Genomic DNA, 23,579 nt, shown 5'->3' with positions numbered 1-23,579 from the left:
TTGTGACCTTTCAGCTTCCCATTCTTGTCTCCTTGTCTTCTTGCCAATTCCTCTCTTATTAACCCCTTTTTTATACTATCAAATTGACCCTTTATAATTTTGCATTAATTCCCCATAAGTCAAATTTATTATGTCATTGGGTTGAGCTCCAGAATCACCTTTTACAAAAACCCACAAAACATTCTGAAAAAACTTTCAAATTCCTGTAGACCAATCAGAAGTTTCTTAGTAGCCTATTACACTCCATTTATTGGGTTTTTCTTAATCATTGAATATTTTATCGACATTTTCTCATTGTGGTGTTGGGCTTATTGAGTACTGTATGTAATAATTGTAATCAGAGCACGAATGATCTTTTTTTCTATCACACAATATGTGTGCACTCCTTGTGCTTCTTTCTCAGCATTGAACTCTGTTGATTTTGCTACTTTTGTTTCAGCACAATCAATATAAATAAATAAGAAACACTTGCATACATTAATTAATTATTGAACTGGTATTATTTGTTCACAAAAGCTTCTTGGAGATTTTCTAAAATGCGTGTTTATTGATGAAGTGGATGCTGTCTTTTAGATCATAAATTGTTAATATTGTTTCTATACTGATTATTTATTTTGGAATTCTATATGTGCAGGTGATGCTACTAATATATTTTATGCTTAAGTATGCAACAGAGATGGTGATTTCTGAATCCAGCGTTATTACAGCATATTATTTTAACTGGACAACTAGTACAGTGGCTATTTTTCTTGCACTGCTTGGACTGACCGTGTTGCCGGTCAATCTCATTATTGGAAATTATATTGGAAATATATTTGAGGATAGGTATGCATCTCTCACTAAACTGCTTCATTAATTTCCAAATTTATCTTTTGGAATTGATCATAATGTAAAATATGAGGATTTCAACATGATTTGGTTGTTGATTTTGTATCCTCTTTTAGTATATAAGAGTATCTATGGAAAATATATTATTCTACCCACCCTCATCTTACAAAATATTGGCAGGAAGTATGTACTCCTATTCCGTCTTACAGTCACAAAAAACAATGTGCAGCATATCTATATTAATATATTATGTCCATTAACTTATACATAGAGCCACTCCTTACAGCTATATGACCTAAAAGAAAATTATAGAGTTGACAAAATGCTGTTCATAAACAAATTTGTCACTTTCAAGACCTATGAGTTTTGGCTCAATGGAATCAGCGACAAACTATTTCTCAACAGTTGGAGAGATCACCTTGATGATCACCACTGGAAACTTAGGGCCATGCACACGAGTAACCACTGATGCAAATTTGATTACATATTATGTACATCTTCATAAGATACCAAAGAAAGACTATCATGACATAAATCAAATACCTTGACAATTTCCTTTCATGAACATGAGAAAAGATTATAAGAATTGCTATATTGTCTGCAAAGATTACGGATAGGTAATTATCAACAGAATACAAAATTGAATATATTTTCCAAAATCGTTTGCATTAATTTATGAAGCTATTTCATGCTGCTTTCTTATTCCTTAAGTGCCCAAAAAGTCCTTACAATATCATTTCATCCTCATATAGACTTGGAATTCCAATAACTAACTCACTTCATAAATAAATTGTTTTCTGGATTTGATTGTGTGAATTTTTTTACCATCAACGTTTCAGATCATACTACATGATCCATCATCTCTACTCCTGCACTTTCTCATCCTGATGATGGATCATGTAGTATGATCTGAAACGTTGATGGTAAAAAAAATTCACACAATCAAATCCATAAAACAATTTATTTACAAATGGATTGTGGAAATCTGATAATGTTAATTAACTCACTTCATTTTAATAACTAACTCTCATTTACGTGTTTTGGGTGAGGTTAATTAATCTCTATTAATTTACTCAAAATCTAGACTCTTCATCAACTGAAATTCTATCGACATGGACCAGCTAGTTTGTGTTTGGAGGCTCTATATCCACTGAGCATTGCAGCTGTTGGTTTGTAGCTAGGAATGAAGACATTGTCCATCGTTAATTTAGCAGTGTAATACTTGTCCTGTATTTCCTCAATTTCATGTTGATATGCTGATATGTGGCAATCTTCTAGAGTGGTTGAAACCATGTTGAGCTTCTTCATAGTCTTTGCGTTAGATACCTTGTTCTCAATCTCTAAATGGATCCTCGTAATGAACACATCTACAAGGATCTGAAAATCAATATGCTGAAGATCTATCACTATTTCTCCACCTGCAATGATGGTGATAGCTTCTTACAATACATTCATTCATCCTTTTTCACATGATGCTATCAATTTTTCATATTCATTTAGCCCTCTATTGATATTCAAAATCTTCCAGTTTATGCTTTTATTCTACATGTTTTACCGATTATTATTTGGATCGGCCATGATCTTCTTGAGAATCAAAACATTCATGTCAAATTGGCCATTTCCTATAGCTCATCCACTACTTCTTTCCAGATAACTTCTTGTTCCTTAGTTGCTTCAAATTCCTTAGTCATTTCTTACTCCTACATAAAAGTCTTCTCACAAACCTCTTATATCCAGTTACAAAATTTGAAGCATCTTTTCTCATATGATTGATCCATGATTACATCACTTTTCTTTGAGCTTTTTGATTTGCCATATATTAATCATTTTCTTTTTGAGAATGCCCTCTAAGCAATAAGAGTAGATGTAGAAGCTGTCAAAATGCATTTAAAGAATCTGCCATGGAGGTAATTTAAGCTACCAAAGTGTACACCTTACTTTGAGTTGTTTCTTTTGATTGTTTCTCTTTTGAGGCCCTCTAGAGCATTTGAGCTGCAAACACTTCAAAATTGTGGAAGTCTCCTTCGGCTGAAGGTGGGCCAAGATCCACACTGCTTATAGTGCAGTCTTCCACATTTGCCTCCTCTATGATCTATTCAGTTGTTGGCTTGCTATCTCAATACAAAGGTTACTAGAATTCATATCAATAAAAAGCCTAGAAATAATCTTCGCTGTCTTCATCTTGGCTGATTTTTTAAGCACATTAGCTGCTATATGTAAGGTTGGAGGAACCACTATATTAATCTTTTCTTTCTCTATAGGCTTTTCTACAACCATGAGGATGAATGAGCTAGCAGTGATTCCTATATGTTGAGAAATTGTTGATCTGCGGATACAATTAAGTTGGATGTGATTGGTATTTGATCATCCACCTATATAATATCAATCATTTGTATTTCTGAGGGCAAGCAATAATGAGGACATGCCATAATCATTATTGTCGAGACAACTAGAATTGGTTGTTCAGTGTTGCCATGAGCCTCTTATGAGGGGATGTTTTTATTAGCGTCTCCCTCTCCTTGAGTTGCATTATTAATCTTGTCTTTGGACTTCGTTCTTTTCTTCCTCATCGTGAACTCAACTTCACAAGCTTTAGATAATTCATTTGACTTGCTAGGATCATCAATACCCACCGTTACTCCTTGAATTAACTTGTTCGGTTTTCTTATTTGAAACTGTTGGAATATATGATGTCGTTTCATTGAAAGCTCAAGCTTTCAATGAATGTCACAACAACCAAAGACAATGATCTATGGGAGGCACTTAAACATGTCACAAATCCATTGGTCTATGTTGAATGGTACCTTCACCTAGAGGGGACAAAGAGACCAACCTCCCAACAATCCCCCCTCAGCATGACCCAAGGCACTTAAATCCGTAAGCCAATGCTCTAATACCACTTGTTGGAATTACCATTGTTGTTACACCAAAAGCTCGAGCTTTCAATGAACATCACAATAGCCAAAGACAAGGATCCACAAGAGGTGGTTAAGCACATGTCACAAATCTATTGGTCTATGCTAAACAGTACCTTCACCTAGATGAGATACAGAAACCAACCTCTCAATAGAAACCATCACAGATACCATCTTGGAAGATTTCCCTTTATCCTGGTTGAATTGCTTCCTTTTCTTGGAGGTCTAGTAGCTGTATTTTTAACCATCTTTTGTCTTACCCATTCTTCAGTTATCTTTATCATATATTCTGTCCTTTCTTTTAAATTCTTCAACTCGGGAATAGACCAATCTATGTATGGGAGTTCTAACAGTTGTATCTTTTCATAAGAGAGGATCAATCAGGGAGCATTCATCATCATTCATGTCGGTCACATGAATATCCAATTTGAATTCTATCGCCTATTTCATGGTGAGGCTCACATCCAGTATCTTCTTTTGACTTCGAAATCATGCTCACAGTCTTCCGAGAAGTCCTCTAAAGTTGGAAATTGATTAAAACCAATGCTCAACTTTAACTCATTATTGTGGAGCCCTTATTGTGGAATAGGAACCACATAGTATATGGATATAGATTGATCATTATAATGGAGCTTTCTATGTTCTTCGTGTCTGCAAATGTATCACATATGTAATGATCAATACCAGCGGGTAAAAGAATACCATTCAGCCTCCTGTTTTTGCAATGTCTATTAATTTGGCTAATTTGTCTACACATCTCAATCAACACAAGTTTTTCAACAACAAATCTTGGTAGCATAAGAGGGTAACCATCATAAGTCGCCGACCAAATATAGGTGAACTTTGGGAACTATATAAAATAACTTCCAAACTGCTGAATCTCAATTGTTGCTTTTGGAGATATCTCGAGTCCTATGTTTTGTTGAAGCCCCCTGACTGGGAGCATGCTAAAAGCATCATTTACCCTTCTAAAATGATGAAGACTTTGCTCATATTGAAATTGGGAGTGATAATTATAAATCAGAGCTAAATCATCATAGGCACTGTGTTTTGTTAAGTCTCGACCAACTTTTCAACACTGTGATAGCATAAAAGAGGTAAAAAGTCATGTAGAAATAATTATTTGATTCTAACTCAACGAGTCGATTATGTATAAAATCACCAATTATTTCAGCCTAATCGATGTATTGGTTTCCCTCACAAACCATACTAATAAATAGGAACTTCCAATCCTCAAATTCTTGCTTCTTTGTTTCCCATTACCCTACTTAGGAAAATCACCATGTTTGCAACATCTTCTCTTAGAAGAGACCTATGAATGGATTTGGACAATTCTTACTTCCTTGACCTTGTTATGGTATTAAGACATTGAGTCTTACTTTTATCAGAAAACTCTGTGACAACATCTTTATCAATATCTGCAAATTGGTCTTTGATAGGTAGTCGGAGCACAATGACAATAGAAACTAGGTCAAGTCTTGTTATCACCTTATCATTAGTCATGACTAAGTTTCTCTAGTGTTTGGATGATTAGCTTTCATACACTCAAGCACTAATTCTTAGCACTTCGTGGATATACAATGACTAGCAGCTAGAGCTAGACCCTTATCGAGAACTTCTATAGCCATTTCAATTCTTCCCTGGGCTTCCATTGATGCCCAAAACTCTTGTATGCTGACATTACCTAATATATTGTCACCAATATCTGGGAGCATAATCGGGCCTCTGATATTTATATTTCATTATGTCAGTTATTTATTTACAGATGAAAACAAGATTGGCACCTACAATTAACCACATTTTGAATTTCTTATGAGCTTTACCAAAAGACTCTCATGCCTTGGCTCCCATTATCATATAGTTGCTAAAGACCTCATTACAAATCAATTCAATAGTCAAACAACTTGATTTTTCTGTTTACAAACTTTCTTTGGAACCTTTGTTTGGCAATTGATATGCACCTCCCATTTCTCCACAATTACCTATGAATGTTTGTCAATGCTACAAAAGAAACAAAATCTCTTTTTAGCATTATATCGATATGCTTGCTTTCAGCGTTCATCCAACATTATATGTGTTTTGTTGAGTTACAGACGTGTAAACCTTACTTATCATATGCATTATCAAATGGTCAAGGTTCCATCTTTTACTAAGGCTAAGCGCATGTGATAAATGTGAATTCAAATCAGCATGTAGGTCCCATATATGAGTTGGCAAGCCAAAGGTGGCGACTCTTTGATAAATTTGAGATTTTGTCAAATATTTCACAAACCAACTTAAATTATTTCCATTAGGTGTTGTGCCAATAGAATGAAGGTATTGAGTCTAGAAGGGGTAGGTATAAAAGAAGTGAAGACCTGAGTGGACATCCAAGGTCGCAAGCTGAGAACACTATGTGCACTACCTTATTATTTCACCAAATGAATTAGCCACTGCACTATTTCCCAATTAAACATTGTTTTCACACATGAAAGCATTTTGTTTAGCAGTTTGCATGTCGCTGTTCTTATATTTGACATATCCATTTTGTGCATTCTTCGACAATTCATTTGTATTTAGCCAAGTCACCATTTGGATTTATTGTTGATCGTCATGATGTAATGTTCCCAAATACAGAGGATTGGATAATTGGTGGAGATGAAGCTTAAAAAACCTGTACAGTGTGAAAAGACCAACCATACAATGCAATGAAGGGGTCAGTATGGTGGAGGAAGGAGGACAAAGTATGGATTTTCTGTCCAAGAAGTATGTACATTGTCGGAGCAAGGCGCAAGAGAGGCCATACGGTATCCACAGGAGGGTCGTACGGTGAAGGAGCAGTAGTCGTATGGTGGGTGTGTCAAGGTGACTCCTGTACGGTAGAGATCAAAGGTCATACAACAAGGTATCTTTCAAGCCATACGATGGAATTAGCAGGCCATACGGTGCAATGAAGGGTAGTACGGAATGTTGAAGGAGGAAAATTGTCAATGAGTACTTGAGTCGGAAGTGATACAACCACAACTATGATAGTGATCTCATTCCTACAAAATCACAACAAATTTAGATGAACCCTAGACAATAATAGAGACTTGAATACTAATAATCCTTCAATTAATATTTGCCAAAAGATGGTGCTCTGATTTTCCAGATTTGAGTGAAGTATTACAGGCGATGGAAAAGGGTGAGGGTTGAATCCCATCGAAACCGATATGACCAAATAGGGAAGATCTTTCACTTTCGAAACAGTGAAAAACAGAGAATCCCAACAGGAATTCGCAGTACAGAGAAAATAATCCAAATTACATACTTAAAGACTACCTCCAAGCCGTGCTTAAATACCTATTAGGAAAACTTTCCAAGGGTGTACAAAGATAGCCAACGGCGACACAAACTATGGGAACAAAAATAAAAATGAGTTCGAGATATATTAAATCAATTGGCCCATTAACAATAATTTGATTAATGATTTATTTTATAATAGGAACATTACAGTCCGGTCATCCCAAATTTTGCTTGTCCTCAAGCAAATGTAATGTCGGGTGCTGGAGAATGTGCTCGCCCTCCTATGTCGCGTCAATGCACCAAATATTCCTTCATCGTATGGTTTCGTAGAGTCTTCTCACGTACTTCGATGATCTCGGTTGGTTCCAATATGAGTTTTCCTTCATTGAGCAGTGGAAGGTCTATGGGCTTCCATGATGTTCTGCCCCATGACCTTCTTTAGGCATGAAACATGAAAGATGTTATGAATACGACTTCCCTCTGGAAGTTCCAACTTGTAAGCGACTTTGCCAATGTGACGAACTATGCAATAGGGGCTATAAAATTGTGGCTTCAATTTTTCTTTTCCCTTTTCCTTCAATGGAAATTGTCGATATGGCTAGAGTCTAAGATAAACCAAATCCCCTACTTCGAAACTTCTCTCCATTCAGTGTCTGTCGGTGTACATTTTTTGTTGATTCTGTGCCCATTGCAAATTTTCCTTCAGGTATCGTAGGATGTCCTATCCCTCCTGAAGCCAATACCTCGCCCTTGGTGTGCGCCTGTCTCCTAGTACGGTGTCGATGAAGGAGAGGGGTTCATACCCATGCAGAGCTTTAAATGGTGCCATCCCAATGGACATGTGATACGTGGTATTGCAACAATATTCTCCCAGGTGTATCCACTTGACCCACGCCTGTTGCTATGCTAAAACATAGTTTCAAAGGTAACCTTCGAGCCACTTGTTCACAATCTCTCTTTGTCCATCTATCTGAGGCTAGTAACTAGTACTTGGTGACAATTCTATCCCTGCCAAACGAAACGGTTTTGTCTAGAAGATACTGATGAATCACCCGTCCTGATCACTGACAATGTTCTAGGGTAACCTGTGTAGACAAAAGACTTCTCTAAAAAATAGATTGGCAACTTGTGCAACATGAAAATCTGAGGGGATGGTGAAGAAATGTGTGTACTTTGTTAATCTGTCAACCACCACGAAAATACAATCCTTTCTGTTCACCTTGGGAAGCCCTATTGTGAAATCCATTGAGATACTTTCCCACTTATGTTTTGGAATCGGCAGGGGTTGCAATAACCTGGTAGGTAGAGTATGTTCGGATTTGTTCTGTTGATAGACCGTACACTCTTACATATTGCAATACATCTCCTATAAGTCCTTTCCATGAAAACTTTTCCCGGAGACTTCTGTAAGTTTTGAGGAAGCCCAGGTGTCTTGCCAAGGGTGAGTCGTGTACCTCCTTCAGAATTTTCTGCTTCAATTTGGATTCCGGTACTAAAAATATCTAACTCTTATAGTAGATGATGTCATCCACCACATTGTACCGATCATCCTTGGTGTTGCCATCCATTAGTTTACAGGTAAATGTGTTTTTGGAACATTCTACCAACAAATGTGCTTTCCAATTGGCTAAAATCTAGGTTAGTAAGCAGACGGTGGGTTTCCTGGACAAATCATTTACAACCACATTGTTCTTTCCTTTTACATATTCAATGTCAAAATCAAAGGCCTGAACCTTGCTTACCCATTTCTATTGTCTCTTGTTCAATTCCCGTTACTCTAGAAAATATCTCAAATTATTGTGATCCGTGTGGATGACAAACCTAGCACCTACCAGATGCTGTCAGAACTTGGCTACTGCATGTATGATGGCCAACATCTCTTTGTCGTAGATGGAATATAGGCGTTCTTTTTGTGTAAACTTCCTGCTCTCGTAAGGTACGGGGTCTCTATTTTGCATTAGTACTGCGTCAATGCCTTCTCCAGATGTGTCGCATTCCGAAATGAATGGTCGAGTGAAATCAGGTAATGCAAGTATGTGACAAGTGCCCATTGCCTTTTTAAGCTTATCAAAAGTGAGTTGTGCCTTTTCATTCCACTGGAAAGACCCCATCCTTGTCAGATCCATTAAGGGTGTACTGAGCTGAGAGAATCCTTTAACAAACCTCTGATAATAACTGCACAGTTCGAAAAGGCCTCGCAAATCCATGAGTGATTTTGGGGGAGGCCAATCAAGGATAGCCTAAATCTTCTCCTGATGAACTTGAATGCCATATTTGTTGACAACATTGCCCCAGGTACAATATTTCTATCATACCAAATTCACACTTGGATTGTTTGGCGAACAAAGACTACTCCTTCATGATCTTTAGGAATTCATCGAGATGTTTCAAGTGCTCCTCCCATGTCTTGCTATAAATGAGAAGATAATCAAAAAATACTAATAAGTACTTATGTAATTGTTTGTTGAAGATGCAATTCACACATGATTGGAATGTAGCAGGTGCATTTGTCAATTCAAATAGCATGACCAAAAACTCATAATGCCCATAGTGACAATGAAAAGCCGTCATTTCCACGTCTTCCTCCCTCATGCGGATCTGATGATATCTGGAACAGAGATTTATTTTTGACTAATAGATTGTGCCATGTAATTCATTCAGCAACTCATCTATCCTTGGAATGGGATATCTATTCTTTATTTTTTTTTTGTTCAACACACAGTAGTCCACACACATGCGCATCATCTTGTCGTTCTTCTTGACTAATACTACTAATGATGTGAAGGGGCTAGAACTGGGATGGTTCCATCCTTTCTCCAATAGTTCCTGAATAGTCTTTTCGATCTCATCTTTGAATTTCTTGGGATGACGGTAGGGTGTGGATGACCGGTTTGGCTCTAGCTTCCAACTCGATAGTATGTTCAAACCCTCAATGAGGCGGTATGCTAGGAGGAATGTCAATGAAAACTTTATCATGTTTACTCAAAATATTCTGGAGATCATCATCCTGGGGAGGTGTTCGTTGCCCTTTTATAGGTTCTACCAAGACAAAACAATGTGCAGCCTACACAATGTCATCACGCTGAAAAATTGCCTCCATCCTATGTGCAGAAACGTCCTTCAGAGCTTCATTTTCCATTTCTTCGAGAACAACCTTCTTTCCATCGACAACAAAAGTGAAGTCCATCTGTTTGAAACTCTGAGTGTATTCATCAAGTGTCTCCATTCACTGTATGCCTAGAATAACCTCCATATCATCAAGGTCCATTATGAAGAAATCCTCAGTCACTGTGTGATTCGCCATTATGATACTTAGCTGCGGAACAAGGTGTGTGCAGGGCAGGAGGGTCCCTATGGCAACTTTGACCTGAAATCTTGCTCATGTCTCTGTAAGTAGTCCTCTTCACTTCACCAGAGATGAGTTTATGAAGTTCAGAGTAGCTCCACTATCGAGCATCACCATAACCCTTTATCCTTAAAGGGTTCCTCCTACACGAAACACTGTGCACCTCGGGCTACCGGCTAGGGCAATAGTTCCTCCACACCGTACCAAAGCTAGAATTCTTTGCATACGGTTCAAACTAACCATGTTGGTGTCATCATGACGTTGGTTGTCTTCGGCAGGTATTTCTTCCTATTTGTCCTCATCATCGGACACTACTTCAATGTAATGGATCTTTCCTTTTCTGAGGCATCTATGGCCAGACTCCCAAGGTCGCTTGCAATTGAAATACAGTTTCTTCCTTTGGAGCCCCTGTCTAGTGGTTTCGTCCAACGACGGTTTCTTGGGCGAAGGTTAATTATCTCTGTCCCTCGGAAACATCGGTGGTTTGAAGTGTGAGTAACTTCACGAGGATGATGTCGATGACGATGCCATACTTCGTGCCTTCTTAATGGCCTCCGATAGGGTGGCAGGATTGAACCCCTTTACCCAACCTTTCAAAGGTTCTGTCAGTCTGTCCATGAAGAGCACTATCCGTCTTCTTTAAAAAATGTCCCTGACCAAAACAAAGAGTTTATGAAATTCCGCAATGTACTGGTTGACCGATCCAATTTGTCTCAGCTGTGCCAAATCTTTGAAATTGAGTTCCGAATCTTTACCATAAAATCAATCTATCAGTCTCTTAGTGAATTCCGTATAAGTATTTATTTAATCATACCCCTGTGTGTTGGTGTCATGATGCCACCATTAATGCACAATTCCCTGCAAGTGCAATGTCACAAATTTGATTGCTTCTTCTGGTATGAAATTAAGCTGGAAGTAAGTATCGGCCTTTATTACCCACGCTTGTGCGGATATGGATCCGGATCTATCAAATGGAGACAAATTTACTTTACTCAACCTCCTCTTGAGATCATCATTACAATATCCTCTATTTCCACCTTTCGAATATCTCATTCTTAGATCTGCATAATCTTTGTAGAATATATCTCCCTCAAAATTTGCATTCTTTCAGTCTTCTCTCAGTTGTTCTTGCATTTCTTCAAAAGTCGGTTGCTTCCCTCTGGGCGGTGTTTGAAAAGATGGCATGGAAGGTCGAGAGCATGTTGGATGAGGGTTTGTTTTACTCGACACCAAATTCGCACTGTGACCATTTTGTTCTTCGAATTTTTTGTTGTCTACCAATTTCTTGAGAGTTTCTTCCATGAGTTGCTCAACATCATTGATTTGTGCCTGATTCTTCGCAAGTTCTCTCAGTAGTGCCACGAGTTCGACAGCTATTGGTTCTGATTTGGCAGCCATTCTCTCAACGGAATGGGTTATTTGTCTCTTCCTGACATAAGGAGGGCATGGAAATAACTAGGGCCAAAGGCACACCTAGTAATCCAAACCAACCTTGCAGAGTTAACACAACGTAAGCAAACAGAAAAAGAGAACAGCACCACAAAGAGAGAGAACAATATTCTTTTATTGATTCATGAAATGATCAGCATACATGCCTAGTTGTAAGGCCTTCTGGGTTACAGCCAGATACAAATACATTCAAGATCTAAGATCCAACATCAAATTCACAACTCCAAATCTACTCCAAATTGATCTCCCAAACTCTTACCAAAAATTGCCTAACTCTAAGCCTAAATACTTTATTATACTTGCCAAAATGGCTTACAGATCATTCTAGAACATTACATAATAGCAAGGCCGACCCAACAACGGCCTGGACACATCCCAAGAAAAGATATCATCATAAATGTCACAAACAAAATAAATCCTGCAAGTAGGCTCGCACAGAAAACATAGAAATCATGTCCAAAATGCTAACACTCAGCACATGAAGAGTCACTTGGCATACACTAGGTAACTCGGCACATGAAGAGCAGCTCGGCACACACACTGTGGAACTCGACACACTGTAGAGATGGGATAACATGCGAACCCGAGTGTTGACATTACATGGGATAACCTCAACTCAGCTTAAACTGCAAAATTACTAGCACTCGGCAATTACTGCAACATGACAATGACTGAGACTCGGCAACAATTGGCAAAATGAGCAAAAATGAGCAAGAAAACATGTCAACTCAGGATGCTCCTGCATTACTTCTGGCTATTAGCTCTCATTCACTGTCAATACGCTAGTAGGGATTGAAGCACTGATACCACTGTAATGTTCCCAAGTATGGAGGAATGGATAACTGGCAGAGATGAAGCTCAGGAAACTTGTATGGTGTGAAAAGACTAACCGTACAATGCAATGAAGGGGTTTGTACGGTGGAGAAAGGAGGAGAGAGTACGGATTTGTTGTCCAAGAAGTCCGTAGGTGCCAAAGCAAGGTGCAGGAGAGGCCGTATGGTGAAGGAGCAGGAGTCGTATGGTGGGTGTGTCAAGGTAACTCCCGTACAATAGAGATCAAAGGTTGTACGGTGGAATTAGCAGGCCGTATGGAATGTTGGAGGAGGAAAATCGTCAATGAGTACTTGAGTTAGAAGTGATACAACCACAACTATGACAGCGATCTCGCTCATACAAAATCACAAGTTTAGATGAACTCCAGACAATAATAGAGACTTGAATACTAATAATCCTTTGATTAATATTTGCCAAAAGATGGTGCTCCGATTTGCCAGATCCGAGCGAAGTATTACAGGCGACGGAATAGGGTGAGAGTTGAATCCCACTGAAATTGAGATGACCAAATAGGGAAGATCTTTCACTTCCAAAATGGTGAACAATAGAGAATCCCAACAAGAATTTGCAGTACAGAGAAAATAATCCAAATTGCATACCTAGAGACTACCTCCAAGTCGTGTTTAAATACCCGTCAGGAAAACTTTCTGAGGGTGTACAAAGATAGCCGATGGTGACACAAACTACGGAAACAAAAATAAAATGGGTCCAAGATATATTAAATCAATTGACCCATTAACAATAGTTTAATTAATGATTTATTTTATAACGGGAATATTACACATGATTGAATTCTATCAAATATTTGACAATGCTTTGAATGTTTCACATGGAGCATTCACTTTCAATGTATTTAAAGATATCAATATGTTAATTCCAGGCTTGCCGACAAGTAGGAAGGATGCCAACGGAGTTTATTAAAATTGCAAATACCTTGTTTTATGAAAACCTCTACTACTAAAATTTCATTAAATGATCACGGACGCCCTTAGCCAACTTAGTGACATGCAATATTTAATTATATACCCTATACACTATTTCTATAAGGCCCACACACACACATAAGCGATAGATTCTATAGCTTACAGTACCATCTTCTTCAGCATATGGATCTTCGTAGCCTCATGTGCCTTATCCATGAGGTCGTCAGAGGTGTGGATTTGGAGGTTGGCAGCTTGAGTGACTCTACATTTCTCTTTTTCCATCATCCCCAAAACCTACACTGTATGTATCTTATGAGTGTTTCTATCTTTTCTTCTACTAACACTTTGTCAAATAGTTTGTATGCCTTGTCCAAGCTATGCAGATTTTGCAACATGTCACAAACGACTGAGAAGATGACATGTGGTGGCAGTTAAATTGTGATGTATTGCGCATGCCTCATTTTTTATGAGCATTTAAACAAGTTTTCAGAATTATATACACAAACCGAATGAGGCTCGTGTGCATGAGTAAGGGAGTGTGGTCACATCTGTTTTAAAACTATTCTATCAAATATTTTGTATGCATTGTTCATGATACCTAAAAAAACCCGTGGGCTTTCATATTACAAACCAAAGTATTTAGAAGTTGCTCGTCCTGGCATCTCTGTCATTACATTTATTCTAATAATTATATCAAAACACTTAATGTATGATGTTTATGGTACCACACTTTACACTCATGACTTCCACTAGTAGAAACAATATTGTGGCGAAAACACCTACGAAGTCTATCTGCATGTCTGTAGCAGCATTTGAAGATTAGGAAATGTCTTTATAGGATGGATTTCATTCACACACTTTCAATATTCATTGCATTTTATGCAAAGAACTTTTTTGAGGCATTGCATGTCAACAACCTTGTTTGAAAACACAAACCTAATTGTATATTTTATTCCAAAACTTGTGTAGCTTCGTCAAAATTTAATTCTTCTTTTATTTAACTACACCCATCATAGTTGCTGGAACAAGGCCTTCTTTGATGCATCTTTGTCATAAACCACCTCTTCTATGTTTCTCATTTCTCATGTAGATAACAACATATATACTCACAAAGTTTCATATGCACTTTCGGAAATCTCCAAGACCTATCCAAACCAATATATTTTGTATGGATTCTGTGAGCATCATTTTGTGATCTAGGTCATGTACAACCTACTGCACCCACACACTTGCAACATTTGCTTGAAGATTAGGAAATGTCTTTATATGATGGGTTCCATCCACACACTTACAACCTTCATTGCATTTTACACAATGACCTCCTTTGAGGCATTGCACATCAGCACCCTTGTTTGAAAATACCATCCTAAGTCTATATTTTATTCCAAAGCTTGTGGAGCTTCGTCAAAATGTAAGTCTTCTTTCCTTAAACTGCACCCATCATAGTTATTGGAACAATACTTTCTTTGAGGCATCTTTGTCATAAACCACATCTTCTATGTTTCTCATTTTGCATGTTGATAACAACATATACACTCACAAAACTTTTTATGCACTTTCAGAAATTTCCAAGCCCAATCCAAATTAATATATTTTGCATGGATTCTGCGAGCATCATTCTGGGATCTAGTTAGTGTTCAGCCTGCGTGCTCCCTATCGCCAGTGTATTCTTAATTCAAGCTTTCAAATAAATCCTTTGTTCCTTTTTCTTTTTTTTGACAAATAGGTAGTTATAATGTTGATGGTTAGTGAATCCTTCAAAAATACGTATTTTTGAAGGATTGCTTAACCTCTCCTAGTTAAGCAATCTTCTCAATTTACGTTTTTAGAGCACTTTCATTAACTTATTTTTTATATTTTTAATTAATAAAAATTGAGAGAGGTTAATGAATCAATGAAAAATGTGTGTTTTCAGTTGATTCATTAAGCTCTTTGTACTTTGTGGGAAAAAACCAAAGACTTGAAACTATAAAACCATCAAAATTTTGATAAATGCTTGACCATTTTAATGATGGAAGTTTGATGTTCAATTGCTCATTTTTTAGTGAAATAATGAAATTTTGGACATTTAAACCATAAAGACCAAGGAAAGATACCAGTGACAATATGGATGAAAATGATTCCATACATGACCTTGTGGGATACAATGATTTTTTTGGGATAATATGAAAACCATGGTAACACTTTTTTAACATCAACCATTTGTTTTCCCTGATCATAGTTCTGCACATTATTCCTCTCTACTAAACCTCTCATATACATGTTCGCATTATTGAATCTACAAAACTTAGCAATGTGAGTTGGATTGTTGGATTTAAAACATGTCACATTAGATTGCGCATACCTGAAGTTCACTTGGTTTGTCATTAATCTACATTGTGTCTCCATGTGTCCAAAGTTGTTACATTTGTAGCATGTATGTTCCCTTTGTTCACAAAATTGTTCACTTTAGATTTGCATTCATTTGATTTGTGCCCATGTTGATAGCATGTGAAAAAATAACTTGAAAAAATGCAACATTAGTTCTCTGTCTGCTTTGAACTGCCTTATGATCAAATTTGTTTTACACAAAGCATCTGCCAGTGAAATTTTGTGCATTAGGTTGTTTTGTAGGGATTCTCCTTGGTTACTCATTTTGATTGTCTGGTAAAGGATTGTTTTGACCTGATTTAGAGCTTTCTCCTTTTTCATTACCTAAACCTTGTGTATGTCATTTCATCCTCTGATTTTCAAGTTGTGCATCAAGCATTGCTGATCTAGCTTTGAATTTCATATTGAACTCGTTTGCAGCAACAAGCTCAATTCTAAGTATTTTATTTACCCTTTCAATCTCTTGCTCATTATGTCTTGATTATTCAAGATCAAGTTGTAATTGTCCAATCTCACAATCCCATTTGTGACACTCATCAGATCTATCCTTCAAGGATTTTGCAAGAAGTTCTTCATTTTTCTTCGTTGATTCAAGTTCCTTAGACATCTTCATTACCACTGATTCCATCTCATGCTTTCAAACCTTTTTGTTTTCTGCAAGCTTCTCACATTCATCTGTCTTCTCCTTCAAGGCTTGTAGATCACCAAGTCTTTCTTTCTATTGTAATTACTCAACTAGATATGTCCTTTTCTCCATGGATTTGTTCAACTGATCCTTCAAATTTTTAATGTAATTTTCAAGATCATTAAGTCTCTTCCTTAGATCGCAGACTTCTTTAGATTTGTCCAAATCTTCAAATGCAACCAGGAACCGCTGCTAGACTATACTTGTCGTGTTTCTAATTAGGATCTTCCTCTGAGGAACAATGCTCATTGAAGAGTGGGGGCCGGGGGGTGAGTGGAGTGAATCAGTGTTGAACAAGTTTTAACCTTAACAATCAGATTCTTTAACCATAATCCAAATGTAATGGAAAATAAACAACTGAAGAAAAATAAAAACATCCACAGAATCATAACACTGATTTTTATCATAGAAATTTTGTTTGGGAAAATCATAGTGGGGCTGAAACCTACAATAAGACTATACCATGTTAGAAGTATAACTTATTACGCATGGGGAATGCACGTGTTTAGGCACATTGCTTAGAGCTCATTGCTCAAATACAAAATAGGAAGGCTTCACTGCCTTACAAAATGGATGGACTACAATCCAAAATGATGAACTGAAATATAACATCCACACATGCCAAAACAATTCCATATGCAATACAACATCTATGGTCAACTGTCAATAGAACCACTGATTACATGTCATTCACATATACAATATATACATTTATCGATACCATACCATCTTTGCCCACCGCATACTTAATGGACTTAAAAACTTGACCTTATATACCCATTATAAAAAATAATGTCATTAATGGATCAGCATCAAGAACATGAAAGATAATGTGTGAAGTGTCAACCAAATCATGATGCTAACCTCAAACAACAATATAGATCTATACTCCCATGTTGGCTCTACCATCTCGAACTCAAAAACCAATCATCCAAACAATTTGCGAGGATTGCTTAATGATCTACTGTACCATATCATTGTTCTTCATTGATAACTGGAAAACTGCCAAACGGATCTCTACATCTCAAATGAACTCTTCAATTGTTGTGAAGATGGAATAAGATAGAGTATACCTCATTGAAGCTCCCCCCATGTTCACTCCTCAAAGCTCGAAATTGTTTTATCGTACTGAAGCGGTTACTAGACCCTGCACATTGTTCATTCTCTCCATACTTAGCCAATTTCATCTTCAATCCTTCGGCATGGTCAGGATATGACAAGTGATCGCCTAAAATATGTATAGTTGCCATCAATGACAACATATGAATCCTCAAGAGCAATATCTCTCGCCAACACACCCTCACTCCCTCTGCACTGATAATATGACCAAGATATAGAATCTCTTCCATGCCAAGTCACACATTAATTCCTCAGCATACAAGGGATCATTCTCTAATATGTTCAAAACCTCTAAAAGATGCCTCATATGTTCTTTCCAAGTTTAACTAAAACTTGGGATATGTACAATTCAGACATTTTACATCAACTTACTGAATTGGTCATGCCTACATGCTTGGAAATTTTAGGGCTCAAGTGGACACATGGGAGATGAAGGATAAGAACTATTGCACTAATTTGAACTAGGGAAAATGTTGGAGATATAAAATAGGCTTTTTGGACTACAATATAGAGTTTGGAAGGGGACATGATATGATTCTCTACCTCTACTTAGGGATGATATATGTTGCAAAGTCTTAAACAATATTTTAGTTGATTCCCATCAATAATCATTATCATACTATGTGATAATAACATTTAATTGAAAAATCAATCAAATCTTATCATCACATACGTATACTTTAATAGTGGAAATTACTCAAATCTTAAACAATGGAAACTGTAATAACTTAACAATGTATTAGTGTAAAGACCCTGTCTTTGACACAACTGAAATGCTGATGGAAATTGCTCGTTTTCTTTTGTAGTTTTGTAGTTTTCTGATTTTTAAATTTTTATTTTGGAATATGTTCTTTTTTTTGAGCTATCAATTATGCAATTATTTAATTTCCTATCACATGGAAATTAATAAATAATAGATTGGAACCTGTGTGTACAATTCAGTTGATTAGCCACAATATTCAGTCATTAATAAGATCAACTTCCTCTTCTACAAAATCACAGCCCCTGAAATGGAATGATATTGTAACATGCATAAAACCGTGGCTTTGAATTCTGATCTGCAGACTTAGATTATCAACCACAGGCCCAAATACTAATTGGCTGCCCCAATTTATTGATCACCTGGGAAAGATGGGCAACAACAACTGAGTAATTAACCACACCAACCTCTAATTTGGCTCCCAAGTTCAAATCACTAATGCTTGAGCAAATCACAGGTGGTGAAAAATGTTTGCTAAGCCCCTAAAAATTGATCACAGCTCCCTCTAGACAAATCACCAGGCTTGTATTGGTTATGCCCAGCCTGCAAATTGATACCACAGCTTGTGGTTCGGTTAATGAAGCCTGTAATCATCAAATCACTGTTCTCCACATAGTAATTGGCAGCCACAATTACCCAGATCAAGCCTCTTCAATTACAGTTGCAGGTTGGCAATAAATATGTAGTAAATCCTCTCCGCAAATCTTCACAATTACCTCCACCAACCAATCTCCTTAGAGACAGCAAGAACAGTATGAAAGATGCAAATTGTTATACAACAGCAACAATTTGCAATGCCACTTGAAAGCAATTCTCTGAATTCTCAAAGCCCTTAGCTAGTTAATCAACTACAGAAAATATAATATTCAAGATGCCTTTCTCTCCAAATGAAAGTCATATTTATAATGCCTTTGTGCAACCTAACTTCTCAATTAGACTTTTCACTTAAACATTAGTTCATAATATAAGGTGCAATTATTTCATAATATAAAGTGCATTAATAATTATAAGTGCATTGAATAATTATAAAGTCTCATTCTAAATGCAATAAATATGACTTTCCAAAATAATCTCATCATGCCCAAGACTGAGACAATAGGCAACCACCACTGCCAACACTGCCCCACCAAGAATAGAAACTGGCTGAAAGTGACTTTCTAAAAATATTAAGTCTAAAAATAGAAAATCCACAACAAAGACTCCCAAAACCAATCGTCGACTCACGAGGGTCACAATGATGATTTGACAAACTTAGACTTTGGGAACCTGCTAAATTGGCAACATCACAATTAGTGTCCTAGTAACCATCATTAACCAATAAAAGAACATAATAATCTTTTTGCATGGTGATAATTGTTGTTCATTTTTCACAAATGTTCAAATGAAGGAAATATATGCTTATTACTTTCAAAGTAATTCTCAGAAAATACATCAAAGAAAAGTATTTTATTCATTTTGAAATAATGTTCAATATTTGCATGATGGAGTAAATCATTACAGAAATTAAATGCTGAAAGTAAATTTCTCCCACACATCTGACTGTGAGAGTATTCTCTACATGCTGATATACATCTATACCCTACTGAAATCAATAACTGAATAGAAGGTAAAAAAGAGAAAGGATCATGGGCACCAGTCATTGCCTGTAATGACTGGTGATGTGGCATCCGACTGCGTCCATCCTCTTGCTGCTCCAGACATCGCCTGTTCCGTGCTTCCAATCCCTATATTCACAAAGAAGAGAATGGGTTAGATCCAATGGATCTAAGCAATGCTGATGACTCACTCAAATCTCATATTTAACATCCTACATGCTATTCATCTCAGTAAGATATAGACATACACCAGCAAACAGAGACGTCAATCACGAAGTACAAAAGTATTAAAGGGACGAACTATCAAAAGTTTTTGAAATCTTTTGTTTCACTCGTACAGCAAGAATGAAAGCCGCGGTGATAAGATTCAGATACAGCAAAAGATAACTATTTTTCAGCCAGTAAAAAGAATGTGTCATACAGGTCAGAATGCAAACTGAAGCAAGATAATATTCATAAACTTACAACACCACTAGGAAAGGCACAATGTTGGGAATGAAAAGAAAATAATACTGGAAATGAAGCAAAACCAGACTAGAGGGCATTGGGTTCAACAAAGAATCTTAAGGAGAAGGCAAAAGCTCCACAGGTTTGAGTTCCAAAAAATGGCGGCCAGATTTTATGACATTAATTTATCTCAGAAAAAGAGACGAACAAGAGGACTGGTTATTTGGAGATCTGGAGGTTCCATCGTTTTATACAGAGGAATGACCTATGAATCACCATATCTAAAAGCTGTGAAGCGTCAATCTGAAAACGATTTAGGGGTTGCTTTGCAGAATGAAGCATATGTGACATCTGCAGCTAAAGGTACTAAAAAAAAAAAAAAAAACAAGCTGGGAACCAGTAAAGATGGAAGAAGCATGATTTCTGAAGCAGGAAGAGATATGCCAGATAATATGCTGAAGACTGATATGTCATGTACTCATATTGCCACAGAAATGCCTGAGGAGAATGGTCTCCAGCAACAACCAAGTGAACTAGACTATGAAAGTGAAATGAACAAAATACTGGATGAACTGGGTCCACGGTTTGCTGATTGGACAGGAATTGAGCCTTTGCCTGTAGATGTTGACTTATTGCCAAAAGTAATTCCTGGCTACAAGGAGCCTTTCAGGCTTCTTCCTTTTGGCACAAGACGCTCATTGGGTAGTGTGGAAATGACAAAGTTGTGAAGGCTTGCAAGAAGATTACCTCCTCATTTTTCCATAGGGAGAAACAAGCAACATCAAGGATTGGCTGCTGCTATTGTGAAGCTCTGGGAAAAAAGTGAAATTGCCAAAATTGCAATCAAACGTGGTGTTCTAAATACCAGCAATGAAAGAATGGGTGAGGAAATCAAGAAGCTTACTGGAGGCTCTCTTCTTTCAAGAGATAAACAGCTCATTGTCATTTATAAAGGAACAGACTTTCTTTCTCCTGCCGTCACAGCTGCTTTAATGGAGAAGGAAACATTGGCAAGAGAACTTCAGGAATGAGGAAGAAATGGCACGATCAAAAGCATCTTCGATAATGCTAAATGGATATGAAGAGGCTGAAGTAGTACACAGTGTTGCTGGTACTTTGGCTGAATCTTTAGAAGCCAAATCTCGATGGTCAAAGGACATTGATAGCAAAGAGCATGAAAAGATGATAATAGAGGCAGCTAAGGCTAGAAAGGCTGATCTAGCAAGAAGGATTGAGAGAAAGCTAGAGCTTGCCCAGAAAAAGGTTGGTAAAGTGGAAAAAGAAAATGACGCCATAACAGAGGGAAAAGAAAGATCAAATCACCAGTTGTCGGCCTCAGAAGTTTACCTTATACAAAGGTTGAGCAGCGGCCAAAGTTGAGCACCCTCGACTTCAGACAAACACCAGTCGGTTCCAAAAATCCATGCATTTTCACGCCCTCAATCACGGCTAAGCAAGTAACAGAGACCAAATAGCAAAGATTCCAGTAAAATGGCATCCAAACAGCGACATTGTTCACCATAAAAAGGGCATCCAAACAAGAGAGCAAATCGCAAATCTGAAATACAGGCGGCTAGGGTTAAAGGAAACCCTTCTTCTCTCTCACGCGAAACGCAAAATAAGATGATAATGACCAAATTACTCTCGCATTCCCTTTTATTCGTTCCTTAATTATCTTTAAGAAAATTTCGGGTCCATGAATAATAAGGACGTTTTATGTTTTATTAAAATAATAATATAGATTTTGGTCTTTTAACATCTATGTTATTATTTTAATAAACTTATTATTATTGCATTCCATTAAAATTGTAAATATTATTATTTTTAGTTGATAAATTATAAATCAACTATTTAAATGATAATAATTTTATAATGCAATTAAATAATAAGTTCAAAAGGGAAGAGTGAGTTAAAAAAGAGTTTGCATTGTAATTCTAGGTTCAACTTGAAGTATCAGCCAGTCGAGAGGGAGTTTACGTTTTTAATGCCAAATTTTGAGGAGGGGCAGTCTCAGTTGATATTTTTAGAGGCCTAGTTCAGATTGAAGAGTTTGGAGTCCATCATGGAGTTATTTGTGGCAATTTTGGGGTCTTTTTTACACTTTTTATATGCATGGATGGTCAAGACTCAGTGGGAGATATATGAGATATTTTTTGAAGCTGTTAAAAGTTATTGATAAGCAGTTAACTAATTCTTTTTTCGACCCAGACTCCCTGATTTCATAGAGGGTGGTATTTTTTTGCAGATTGTTATATATACCCCTTTTGTTTTTGAGGTAGGGGTTCAGATTTGGAGAGAGGACGCTTATGTGATTGGATCCTTAAGTGTAATTTTTTATGATTCTGATCCATTATGTAGATGTACTGTTTTGAGGACCTTTGATGGAAATAAAGTTTTCATTGGAACCAGTTTTGGAGCTGACAGATTTAGCTGTGTGCGTTAAGGTGATTGATGTTATTCAAATTGTGTTTTAAAAATAGGCCTTTCTGAATGATGTCTTATCTTGTACCTTCTTTATCCAAATAGCTGTTCATAGGTTTTGAGTTGTGTTTTTTTTTTTAAGTTCATAAACCTTCTCTTGAATTATTAATATGAATTAGCGGATTTTCAAATAAGGTTTCTTGTGAATGTCTTGTCAAATCTTTCATTGTGTCTCAAGTATAGCAGTAATCTGTGTTATCAATTTTGGTGTATCACCTTACTTCTTTAAGTTTTCCGTGTTTTAGGTTATCTTTTTACCCTTTTCCATCTGAAAGTTTCAATTCTCCATTAGTATAAGTAAGGTATAAGATATATCATACAGGAACCGGCCTAGAATCCGGAGGTTCAGCCAAGTTTTAAGTTACCCACAACTTTTGGCTGATCCCATGTTTCTCCAAAATCGCTGCGAGTTTTAAGACTTAAGGCAAATTTTCAGGGTGCAGATTTTGGAGATAACAATAATATTAGTTTTTTTCTCCAAATTTCAAACATAAATGTAATTCTGAAGAACAAGTTTCCCTTTCCCTTAGAAAATTAATTTGGCATAATAAAGGTGTGAAATA

At 36.9% G+C, this 23,579-nt stretch overlaps 1 protein-coding gene and 1 pseudogene across 4 annotated transcripts in view; both read left to right on the top strand.

The window, feature by feature from the left end:
* The window catches only part of LOC149542436 (SPX domain-containing membrane protein OsI_17046-like), a 288,998-nt gene that overhangs the window by 233,838 nt on the left and 31,581 nt on the right, over positions 1 to 23,579 (top strand). For all 4 annotated transcript variants that reach the window (XM_089797382.1, XM_089797379.1, XM_089797380.1 and 1 more), the window contains one exon: positions 635 to 825. In XM_089797382.1, the coding sequence (XP_089653508.1) occupies positions 635 to 825 (191 nt within the window). The remainder of the gene's footprint in view (positions 1 to 634; positions 826 to 23,579) is intronic.
* Positions 20,694 to 21,837, top strand: LOC149542437 (CRM-domain containing factor CFM3, chloroplastic/mitochondrial pseudogene; annotated as a pseudogene).

This window comes from Cupressus sempervirens, chromosome 8, assembly GCF_028749045.1.
Source record: "Cupressus sempervirens isolate cs-2001-9-10 chromosome 8, ASM2874904v1, whole genome shotgun sequence".
Classification (NCBI taxonomy): domain Eukaryota; kingdom Viridiplantae; phylum Streptophyta; class Pinopsida; order Cupressales; family Cupressaceae; genus Cupressus; species Cupressus sempervirens.
This window is presented reverse-complemented; position numbering and strand designations above follow the sequence as displayed.